We start from the raw sequence: 13204 nt of genomic DNA on the forward strand, positions 1-13204 counted from the left end.
ACCACCTAGTACTGCCTGGTAACATAGAGGGGTGGCATTCATCCATAGGGTGTGGGCGCCACACCTCGACTCCTGTTTACGTTGGTTCATACCTGGGTGGTCACCACCATGTACTTGTGCATGGAGGTTATACCCAGGATTACTAACAGTCCCACCATTGTGAAGGTGCAAGCAGAGGATTTGGCTGTCACAGACCGTCCGAACTTTGCCAAAATTGGGTCCACTTGACTTGAGTTTTAGATTCCCAGGTAGCAAGTACAGCTTGTCTGGCATATCTGAGGGAATGTCTGTGACAACCTCAAGGACCATTGCAAAAATAATGAAGAATCTTGGCATTCTGTTAGGGATGAGGTCTGTTTAGGTTGCAAACAATATATAGAATAATATATTTAAAAGAAGCAGGGGGAAAAAAAGCAAAAAAAGAAAACACCCAAATCTACAGCTGGGCTGGATTCAGTCAAGTGTATTGAGAACACCACAAAACCGGTACTCATTTACTGAGCATGCAACACTATGCCTCTTTGCTAAACTGCTTTTAATACCTTTATTGAGATCTATTGCCATGCCACAGTGATGGAGTGACTGAATTTCTGAACTTTGTGATAAAATCATTTATTCATTTATGTAATTTTTTAATAAAATATTAATTAGTTTAATTATACTTAATTAAACCAATTAACATCTTAAGGCATTTCTAAAGATATATGAATGTGTCTTTGTAGATGCAAACACTTGAGGGTAATATTGCAGACAAGCATGTATTCAAGATATTAATATATTACATATTTTTGTAATATATATATATATATATTATTATTATTATTATGATTTTTCCTCTTTGTTATCTGTTTAATATTTTTTTATTTTTTTTTTATTGGATGGTGGCGAGGTAGCCTCCTTAATGTACTTATGATTTTAGTAAAACAGAAATGGAAGATTTCTATTATTGTTAAAATTGAGCCTATTTTCATTGTGAGCTAAATGAATTAAAAATTTAAAATTATTTATATTTAGCTATTAATATAATAAATTTAGTTTTTCTCTCACTCTTAAAGATATACAGCTTTTAGAAGAAGTAACATGCCCATCAGCACAGTTCCGTTGTAGCAATAATCGTTGTATTGCTGCATCATATCAGTGTGATGGTGACAATGACTGTGGAGATTGGTCAGATGAGGAGAAATGTGGTAAGTTTTATGAAATTCGCTTTATAAGTATTTGTCATTGAAATTTTCTTTTTGTGTTTCACAAAGAAGTCATTACTTGTTTATCAGTTACAGATTATTTTCACTATGTAAATAAAAATGGCCAGTCTTGCAAATATCTCCAGATGTAATGAAGTCGATAAAGTCTAGTAGAAATCAGTCTTCTGAGGGACTGATCAGATAAATATTTATATGGAGTTACTTGAGTATTTGTTCTTTAGCATCAGTTAACTTAAGAAACTATTAATTTCAACAGCTGAAATTAGTAGTTTATTAGTAAGAGAACTGAAACCTCTAACATTGTCACCAAGATTTTGGGGAGTTAAGCAAGCAATATATAGAAAATATTTGCATAGATTAAGAGTTAAATTTAGTTAGAAAAAAGTCTAAAACATTCAAATGCCTTTGACAGGTGTGTGCACGTGTGTGTAATTCATCAGAGACTTAAGACTGTAAGCAAATTATATTGATGAAAGAACTTTAACAAACTGCAACAATTAGAAACTAAATTTTAATTACTGGAATATGAGCATGTTTATTATTTGTCTGATTATCTGTAATGTTTAGTATTTTGAAACACAACTGGTCTAATATATGCAGTCTGTTATTGTTATGATTAACTGCAACCATACAGTATTGATTATTTGTTTAACAAATTATATTAAGATTTTACCTTTAAGAAAATCCCTTTTTAACTCCAAATTACAATTTTAAAATTTTTAAAAATGCATTTAAATTTAAAGTTGCAATGATATTCATTTAATCATTAGCCTGTTACTTAGTTGACACTCCAAAAGTGTTGTTTTGATATGTTGCCTGTACAACTCTTATTAAATAAAAGGATTATTTAAATAATTATTCTATTTAATAAGATTCTGGTAGGAATAAAATCTAATTAAAATCTATAAGTAACATCTAATTAAGTATCTAGTTATTTTATGGCAAAAAATTAGTCTATTAGTTTTTCATTGAGGTGGCCTTTTTTTCGATATTTTAATATTTAGCTATATACTTATAAATTACATTTACTCTCATTATTCAGTTCAATTTTATGCATTTGTGGTTTAAAAATATTATTTTATGGTTCCATGAGATTATAAGAAATTTTCAAAATGTCATAATATGGTAGGTCTCATATTCACTATGCATCCTTGCAACCAAATCAGTAAAAACACGCCGACTGGGCTAGCCAGGTGGGTAAAGTGCCTGTCTGGCAACCCAAAGGTCACGGGTTCGAATCCCGCCTCGGGCTTGGATCAAAGTACTGCAAAAACCTTGGGAGGTGCACTATGGCCACAGAAGCCGATGCGCCAACAACTACAAAAAAAAAAAAAAAATTAAAAACATCTGTAAAAATCAATTAAAAATAGTAAGCAGTTGTCTAGTTCCTGGATAAAGTTATAATCATGGTTTCCATATTTTTCCACCAGATTCATCAGCACTAAGCAATATCAGTCATTAATTTTGTATTACATAATGAACATTGTTGTTATTTAAAGTAAATTGTAGACCTAATGTCACATCCAAGGAATTTTAAGAAGACATGTCACAAAAGTGGATAAAAAAAATTATTTATTCAGGTATTGGACTAGATAAAACAAAAAAACTAATTGTTAACATAATGAAAGAGTTATTTAAACTATGAAATCAGCAATTTACTACCTTGATTTTTCAAAGGGACCACACCTTTTATCCAAGTTTTATCCAAAGCATTTGAAAAGATGCTGGTTTTCTTGAAACTCTGGTGATCTGTCTTCACCAGTTAGATTATAACTCCTTTTTAATCTATATATGACAGTCAATACTTTTTTGTTGTACTGTATTTATTTGGTTGCTTTACAAAGTATATTTATGATTTCATAATGCCAACTGGAAGTGAAATGAAAGCATGGGCAAATGTTCTGCACTTTGTAGTTAAAAGCATGGAATTTTGAATACATTAATGATGTATAAGTTAAAATTAACATAATGATATGCATTCTGATTTTATAGTACTTATTTACTGATATTTGTCTTTTACTGTTTATACTTGTTTTTTTATACTTTGACTTGGTGACCTAATTCTTTAGGCCACTGAAAAAAAAAAAAAAAAATTTTATTTTTTAATGACCATGTTTTGGCGCATTATAGCCTTAGTTGCTAATGCGCCAATAAAACCCAACAACAAACAAACAAACATCTGATTTTATAGTACACATTTTTGTACTATAAAATCAGGGTGCTACCATTATATGATAGTAAAAGTTTCCTTGGTGGTTGTCACTAGATTACTTCTTAGTTTTAATCTGTAATAATAAGAGCAATAATACTTGTATTATTGCTTGTATTCAAAGACTGTGAAACTTGATTTAGTTTTCTTGCAAAACTGATACACAAGTTTAGATTTCTAAGGATAACATGCACCTCAATGTTAATTTTTTTTTTTTTTTTTTTTTTTTAATGCATTAAATTCTTTCCATACTATTAAAATTTCTCATTTCTAATTGGTGGTGGTTATTAATTCCAAAATGAATTATATGTTATATTATGAATAAAAAAGCATAGTAAATGTCACTTTACCAATTTACAAAGATGAAGATAAGTGAAAGAAATTAAATTAATTTGCTAAGAAATTTGTGATATTATTTAATGTTGAGGTTATCTATAAAATTCAAGGTTCAGATCAGTTATGGTAATTGAAAAAAGGCAATATATTACTCACAATTAAGCCATCTTAATGTAATTATTTTTCTCAAAATCCAAATGTTGATGTAAAGCTTTAAACCAATTTGATTAGAAATTTTGGTGCTATTAATGTTTCATAAACAAAAGAGTGGGCTACTAAGTAAAACAATTTTCTTAAAAAATATACAATATTAATTAATGTCATAATGTTTTTAATTAATCAAGTAAGGTAAACGTTTCCTCTCAATAAACAAATAAGTTATATCTTTAACCTGTCAGCAAGTGCGAGATGGATTGTTCTTCCTCTAAGCACTTAGGTTCACTGTCAATCCCATACACCACCTTTGTTTTCAATATTTGAGGCCATCTTTATTTTCAATATTTTCTGATGTAGAGTTAAATCTACATGTGACTGAATTGCATTTGCTATTGCTAGACATTTGTTAGGCAAATACATAATTGTTATTTCTAAAGCACGTGTGTTGACTTTGATTGAGGTGTACTCATCAAACAATGTAGCATGATGTAACAAACATGAGTGGGAGGCATGAAATTGTGAGAGCATGATGGTAGAAAACAGAGGAATAGTTGAAATAATAAAAAATAAAAGTTCAAAATTTTAACCAAGTTATAAAAAACTTATGCTTTGTGTGCGATTATTTATAATAATTTATCTTACGAGATGAATATGTTAAAGAGACAAAGGCTAAATGCACTTGGAAGCTTATAATGTCTACTGTTATAGTTATTATTAATGGCAGAGAAAACCTACATGAGAACGTTGGTCCACATTCTTGGTTATTATAAGTTTGATGATCTTGAAAGGAAATATAAATGAAGACTTGAAGAGAAAATTATACAGTCAATCCAAAGTATATTTGAGTTAAAGGTATGTTAATATGAATTAGGTTAACGCAAGTAGCAATACAAGAAAAATTCTTGTATTGCTTGTGTTATCTCAAAAGCTTACAGGTAGCTCACCTGTTCTTGTTGGCTGTTACTTACCTGTATCAAAATTCATTGGATGAAAATACAACTCCTTTTAAATTTATAAAGTGTCCAGTAGTGTTTTTTTTTATTGCACTGACAGACAAGAGAGCATATGAAATACTGAAGTTTAATTTTAAAGCTAACAAAAGGGGGATTCCAATATAATCTGAAAATCTGTGACAAAAATAGGGAAATCTTTATGGTTGTTTATGTAAGCTTGTTACGAAAGTCGAAAATATTTAGAAAATAGAGAAAAGGAACACTGAACACAACTGTGAAAATGCATTTTTTTATATTAAAAACATATATTTTTAAATTAATTTTTGAAATTAAAACTCCCTTTAGACCTGTTAGCAAGGGAAATGCAAATTTAAAAACTGCACGCTTCAACAATTGCCTGCAATTAGATGCCATCCTGTCAGTAACAGGAATGCTTGCTGCATGAAATGTGTAAGGCACGCATCAACAATTGGATTCCAGATGATGCTTCAATGTCATCAAGCTAGAGAATGTTACTGATTGGCATAACGCCAGTTTTCTATCAATAACTGTAAGTGACAGATGCCAATCAACACGTGCATATAATTAGGTTTAACTTAATTTATGAATCCATGAATTAATCACATTTCCTAATTGTGCAATAATTAAGAGAGATTTATGGAATAATCAGTGATTGGGTTTGGTTTGGTTTTGGATTTTATTGGCACGTTAGCAACTAAGGCTACAATGCACCAAGACTGGAATAATCAGTGAAAATATCAAGGAAAACATTTTCAAAAACAGCTATTAGTAGTTTCAGCTGTGTGGACAGAGTAAATGAAGAGCACAAATTGATGAAATATTGTATGGAGTCTTATCGATCCCCATGTGATCAGCTCAGGATTAAAACAGAGCATTTACTCTGAATATTTGTGATATTAAGGGATCTCAATTTCATAAATGTAATAGAATACCATAAATTAAATGAAGAAAAGTTTTAATTTGAATGATTATTCACACTATAGGGGATAAATCAGTTGCCAAACTGAAATGGTCCAGTTTGACAATGTCTCTGATTAATACTGCAGATTTTCTAGGGTAAATAAAAGAAAGCTTTAAATGTACAATGATGGCATCATTAGGGAAGAATTCATCTATATTGCCCAATGCATCAGGAATACATGGCTATATCTGAATAAATCAGATTATTAATAAAACGGCATCGTTTTAAGTTATATCTCATATTGTGAATACCTTCACAACGAGTTGCCATGATATTGCACTACTTCGAATAAGTAACGCTTCACCTAAGGAGAAGACTAATGTTACTTATTCTCAGATGGATACCACCACCCAGACGGCACCGTTTCAGGGCTATTTGGCCCTTCTTCGGTGGGTGGGTAGGTACCCGAGTGATGCAATGATGGCAAAACAGTTATGAAGTATAACTCCACAATATGAGAGATGCCTGATGGTGTATCATGTATTTAGACTCAAGCGTCTAAATACATGATACACCATCATGTATTTAGACGCTTGAGTCTAAATACATGATACACCATCAGGCATCTCTCATATTGTGGAGTTATACTTCATAACTGTTTTGCCATCATTGCATCACTCGGGTACCTACCCACCCACCGAAGAAGGGCCAAATAGCCCTGAAACGGTGCCGTCTGGGTGGTGGTATCCATCTGAGAATAAGTAACATTAGTCTTCTCCTTAGGTGAAGCGTTACTTATTCGAAGTAGTGCAATATCATGGCAACTCGTTGTGAAGGTATTCACAATATGAGATATAACTTAAAACGATGCCGTTTTATTAATAATCTGATTTATTCAGATATAGCCATGTATTCCTGATGCATTTGCACTATATTTATACATAGTCTAGACTCCTTCATAGCTTGAGGCTTATGCCCTAAACGCTTGAGTCTATATTGCCCTTAACTTAGCAGTGCTTGCAACCCAAATCATAACAAAACATGGAAAATTAAAGGGGCACCAACCTGAAACATTTTCAGGAGAATTCCACAATGGAAAAATGTGTATCACAACCACTGAACTGGCAACCGAGCCTTGGTATTCAGATCCAAGGCCTGCTAACAGATCTGGATGTTACCATAGATAATATTGCCATATCACCCTGGAAACTCTTTCCACCCTAACATGCTCATTATCCAACATGTGACTTCTCTTTCAACATGTAACTACTCCAGATAGGCTGGTACACCTAATTTCATTTACCAGCAGTTTTTCACAGCAGATCAAGTGGAACGTCTTGACTTCTGCTAGTTTTTACAGATGGTTCGAAGTCTGCGTCATCTGTAGTATCAGTTGCTGTTTTCTTATGCAGCACAGTATTTGCTGGTGACTTTTGCCAAACAGCTGAAATTCCATGTGGAACTAAAGGTGATAAAAACTGCAGGCCTGGCTTAAAGTTCCATACATTTTGAAAAACATTCAGCAACAATGCCTAACAAAAAATCTGAATGTATCTAACAGGTGAATCTGGAGAGTTTGCTGGAAGCTATCTAAAACTGAGAAATGGTGCAGTTTCTTCCAGTGATGTAATCATTTCAGTAGAAGCCATTAGGAAAACAGTTGAAAAACACTTCAGAAATTGAAAAAAAATAATATTTCCAAATGTTACATATCACTATCCTGACAAAAGGTGGCTCTGCCAAAGAGCCATCCTGCTCCACAAAATGGTAGAGTTATTACCACATACAGTGAAGCAGTCAACTATCCAACAGAATTTCTTAACTCATTGTAGCTATCACATGTGCCTCCTCATAAACTGAACTCAAGTTTGGTGCTCCCATTATGTTTCATAGTAATCTGGATCTACTCGCTCTGTAGCCAAACATGACTGGCTGACAAGATGCTGATGTGATTGATCTATTGATACTTCTCTCTCATTTGTTGAGGTTTGGATTTGAGTCATCTCACAGAATGGAGGAATTTCTAAAGACCTCTTCAATTGGGGGCTGTAGTCAGCTTTCCCAGGCAGAGGGAGTAGGATTCTCCACATAGGTTATACTGTTTTTTTCAGGCCTCAACACAAATATCAGCCTGCAAATGCTTTTCTTTTCCAGACATATAACAGTTTACAATGTTGCAGTATCACCAGGGTCATTGATGCATTAGCATTAGCAAGGGCACATGATGTGAGAAAGCAAGCTTATATAGCATCAGCCAAAAAAAAAAAAAAAATATTATTTCACCCATCCCCTGCTCCAAATGTTTGTCAAGTTCTGTCTTGAATCTATTTAAGCTATCAACTTCTACAACAACAACAGATGGAAGTTTGTTCCAGCAATCAACCACCCGCTGGCTAAAGGCAAACTTCCGCACATCTATCCTACAACCGTCTTTCCTCAATTTGAATTTATGCCCTCTCAGGTGACTATGCTGAGCAAGAATCCCATCAGCATTGAGCATGCTCAAACCATTCAAAGCTATATACACCTCAATCAGATCACCTCGCAGGTGCCTAGTCTCCAGACACTAATTTGCAAAACGTAAGCCTTTCTTCATAAGAACAACCCTTTGCTCTGTTCACTAATCTTGTTGCTCTTCTCTGTACCAACAGCTCTACATCCTTCTTAAAACAAAGCCTCCAGACCTGTATACAGTACTCAAGGTGAAGCCTTATACAAGAGGATAATCACCTCCTTATCCCTGCTAGAAAAATTCCTGTATATCATTGACAAGACACCATGAGCTACTCTTGCAGACCATCTGCCCTGCTAGAAAAATTCCTGTATATCATTGACAAGACACCATGAGCTACTCTTGCAGACCATCTGCACTGCTCAGAAAACTTCATATCTGCCTGCACAATTATCCCCAGGTCCTTTTCATTCTCTACCACTGTCAGTGTGGTACCACAGAGTTGATACATGACTCTGGGATTACTGCTTCCCATATGTAGTACTTTACATTTGTCAATGTTAAACTTCATTTGCCACCTCTCATCCCATCTGCTCAACTTTTCTAGATCCTGTTGCAGCAGTGTACTGTCATTAGTGTCATTAACAACCCTGCCAACCTTCGTATTGTCTGCAAACTTGGACATTAAGTCTGATATGCCATCATCAATATCATTTATAAATACAGAAAACAACAATGAACCCAACACGGAACCCAGAGGACTCCACTAATAACATTAGTGGAGTCTCTCTGTCTTCTCCCACTCAACCATCCCTTTGTCCATAGCAGAAATTTGCCTCCAATGCCACACTGCTCCAATTTGTGCAGCAGTCTTCCATGTGCAACAGTATCAAAGGCCTTTCTCAGTTCCAAATATATGATATCAAAGTTATTCTTTGCATCCAGTTCCTTTGTGACGACATCATAGTATCCAATCAAATTAGTCAGACAAGACTTTCCCTTAACAAACCCATGCTGTGTCCGAGCTATAACTGAAGTCTTGTATAGATCCTGCAATGCTTCTTTAATCAGTGCCTCCATTAATTTTCCTGGGACAGAAGTTAAACTAACAGGTCTGTAATTACCTGGTCTCCCTTTGATCTTCCTTTGTGGATTGGGGTCACATTTGCACATCTCCAGTCCATGGGTACCTCCCCTGAGTCCAGGGAAGCTCTCATAATTATGGCTAAGGGTTTGCTTATTTCCTTTGCCGACTCCTTTAATATAACTGAATAGATTCCATCTACCTCAGATGCCTTTCTTATATTTATCTTCAACAATTTCTCCTTCACTTTACTCTCAGTTATTACAGCATTATCTAGCTTTCTGGCAGGGTTGAATACACCTCTGGCATTCCCCTACCTGAATAACTCCTCATATGTGAATGTCAATGCAAAATATTCATTTAGTTTGTTAGCTACCTGAGCAGGATCATCAACAGTTGAACCATAGATATCAAGTGGACCAATCCGATTCATCCCCTTCCTTCTAGAGTTTACATAAGTAAAGAACTCTTTGCTGTTTTTCTTTGCATCCCTTACCAAAGATTTCTCGTAATCTGCCTTCGCCTGCCTAACCTCCTTTGTGACTTGGTTACAGACCAGCTTATATCTATCATAGGCTTCTGTGTCACATGTTGATTTATATGTATCCAATGCATTTTTCTTCTCTCTCACATGTCTAATTAGTTCATCTGACATCCATTTAGGCCTAAATCTTGAATTGTATTTCTTTAAATATTTATATTATTTCTTCTATCAATATTTCTTCGTTGATATGAAAAGCCTAGTAGCTTCCAAGATTAATTCTTTGAATGCTTCCCATTTTGAATTAGCTGTTGGTAACATCATCAGTATAGAATTTAAATACACTCTCAGACCACCGTAGTCACCTTTACAAAAGCAATAACCCTTCCCTTTACCCTTGATGGTAGTTACCTCTTTGAGTAAATCCCACTTCAGCACACTGTGATCACTGCCACCTAGTGGTTCCTTTATCTGCAAATTCTTGATGCATGAAGAATCACTACTGATAATCAGATCAAGAGTATTACTCCCTCTAGTTGCCTCCCGAACATGCTGCTGTAGAAAACAATCATCCAATAAATCCACAAAAGCCTTGCTAGTGTGTGAGTGACCAACCCACAAATTCCAGTCAATCTCTGGGAAATTAAAATCCCCCATTATAAGACACTCTGATTTGCTGGCCCACTCTATTTCTCTGCACAATTGCTCATTATACTCATCAGATTCATTTGGCCTATAACATATCTACTCTCATTTTCCACCAATATCAATTGGATGCACTTCCTTAGATTTTATGTGTTTCTTAACTAACAGCGTAACCCCTCCTCCCTTTCTGTCCTGTCTATCCTTTCTGTACACATTGTACTAACCAAATTCCAGTTCTGCAGTGCTTATGTCTGTGTGACACCATGTCTCTGATATCCCAACAATATCTGCCTTTGATGGCTTGACTAGCACTTCAAGCTCATCGAATTTATTAACTATACTCCTAGCATTGGTGTACATGCAAGTATACATGCACCTGTTTCTACTCTTAGTTACCCTAACACAGCCCATGTATTTACTTGTTCCACTATGACTCCCAGTAGTTCTGGAAATCCTCATTGCCTTGCTTTCCAGGCTGCTGCTCAATTGCATTTCAATAGAAGTAGTGCAAGAATCACTTTTACCTCTGCCAGCGGCTACTGTTAATCTATTGGTCCATGTATCCCCCCAAGCTAGCAGTTTTCTGACCCATCTAACTCTGCCTCGATAGCATCAGCAAATATTCTTGCATCCTTTCTATTTAAGTGTATCCCATCCCATCCCTGTAGAAGCAGTCTCTCCTGTTAACAAGTACAGACCAGGCTGAAAAAAATTCTACCCCTTGAGCCTTGCACAGTCTCTCCAGGGCCAAATTGATTGACAAGGCTCTCATAATATACGCCCTCCTATCGTGTCTGGGCAGAATTGCAGACACTTTAAAATTCAACCCTAACTCTGTTGCACCAACCAACTACCCGCTGGCTAAAGGCAAATTTCCGCACATCTATCCTACATTTGTCTTTCCTCAATTTGAATTTATGCCCTCTCAGGTGATTATTCTGAGCAAGAGGAAGAATCCCATCAGCATTGAGCATGCTCAAACTATTCACCTACAACATAGAGTCACCTACAACAACGAGTTCCTTTGGGACCAGCGCATTCTGCCTTGGAGTTTTCCACTGTGTTACTTGATGTTCAAGTGCAAGCTCTGGCTTTGATGTGGGCAGCTGAGAGCTTGATGGGCCCCTCAATTTAAATCCTTCGAGGGCACCACCCTGTCCTTCAAGCTCTCATATAAGCCCATGCCGAGTTGGCAACTAATTTCCTCACACTCCTTACATCGCGTGCACACACAAAGACATTCCCCTTGGCAATATCATGTCTTGTTCCTGATTGCTCCACAAACATCAAACAAGCAGTGCATTTCAATAGACTGTGATTCAGAGGACAACGGCCCCCTCAGTTCTCTCCTGAGCCACAGCACTTCCATTAGTTTGAGCCTTTTGATTTTCTGTATTTAAAACCCAAGAATAATAACAATAATATCATTGAGGCTACTGTCATGACTGGTGCAGCAGGTTGGGATATTTTCATTCTGCACATTCTGGTTATATCTTCCAAACTGCCATTTAAACTTAAGTAGCTACAGTTTCCTGTCTGCCTTGATTTTTCCATGAGTATCAACATAAGAGAGGAACAAACAAATACAGTAAACTCTCATTATAATATTCCTGATATTAGTATTAGTAGTGGCAAATGATGCAAGAAAGCAAGCTTATAGAGCATTATCAAAAAAACTGCACTCCTCGACTGTCCATCCCTTCCAAGAATTTTCTAGTTTTTACTTGAATTTATTCAACCTACTTACTTCCACAACAACAAATGAGTTTGTTCCAGCAATCAACACCTGCTGGCTGAAGGCAAACTTCTGCACATCTCTTCTGCAACCATCCATCCTCAATTTAAATTTGTTCCCTTGTGTGTAGTCTCAGCGAGAAGAAGAATACCATCAACATTGAGCACTCAATCCATTCAAAGCCTTAAACATTGCAGTCAGATCTTGCAGGTGCCTGGTCTCCAGATGCTGAAATTTGTAGAACTGAAACCTTTCTTGGTAAGAGCACCCATTTGTTCTCTTCACCAATTTTGTTGCCTTCTCTGCATCTGTTTCAGCGATCCACATTGTTCCTAAAATGAGGCTTCCAGATCTGTATACAGTACTCAGGATATGACCTTGTACAAAGGTATAATCACCCCCCTTATCACTGCTAGCAAAGTTCTTGAATATCATTGATAAAACCCTATGAGCTGTCCTGGCAGCCTCTCTGCACTGCTCAAAGAATTTTATATCCGACTGCACAATTAGAGAGTCACTGCAACCTAGCGGCCATGGTTACTAATCTGTATGGCTTGGTGGTATCATAAAAGTTTCCCGGGATCTTGGTGGACCAGTCTCTGAAGAATGCTAGGCCACTAGATGTGATCGAACGTGCCAGCAAAGTCAACTGTAATGGCCATGGAGTACTTCAAGGTTGTGTTAGTGGCAGTTGTTAAGAGGGAATGTAAGGCATCTGCAGTGCTGCATCCCTGTTTGAAGCCAAACTGTGAAGGAGATGCAAGATTGGCTATTGAGTAATACTTCTCTAATCTGTAAAGCAGTAACCTTTCCATAAGCTTTGCTAGAACTGGAAGGAGAGCTATTGGTCTGTATGGTTTTGGGTTTTCCACTGGCTTGTGGGCTTTTTAGAACTTTTTTTCATTTTGTGGGATCCATACTCCAAGCATTTGTTGAAGGTGGCCAGCAGCTGCTGTGGAAAATACTTGGCAATTTTTTTAATAATGTTGATCTCAAGCAGATCCTTACCAGGTATCTTGTTTTCCT

The 13204-nt window shown here is 35.9% G+C and overlaps 1 protein-coding gene across 1 annotated transcript in view; it reads left to right on the top strand.

The window, feature by feature from the left end:
* Lrp4 (LDL receptor related protein 4) overlaps positions 1 to 13204 on the top strand; it is a 904868-nt gene that overhangs the window by 409635 nt on the left and 482029 nt on the right. Inside the window, exon 6 of the mRNA XM_090386734.1 lies at positions 1056 to 1187. Within this exon, the coding sequence (XP_090242860.1) occupies positions 1056 to 1187 (132 nt within the window). The remainder of the gene's footprint in view (positions 1 to 1055; positions 1188 to 13204) is intronic.

Source organism: Mastigoproctus giganteus, chromosome 12 (genome assembly GCF_048544385.1).
Source record: "Mastigoproctus giganteus isolate SK-2022 chromosome 12, ASM4854438v1, whole genome shotgun sequence".
NCBI lineage: Eukaryota > Metazoa > Arthropoda > Arachnida > Uropygi > Thelyphonidae > Mastigoproctus > Mastigoproctus giganteus.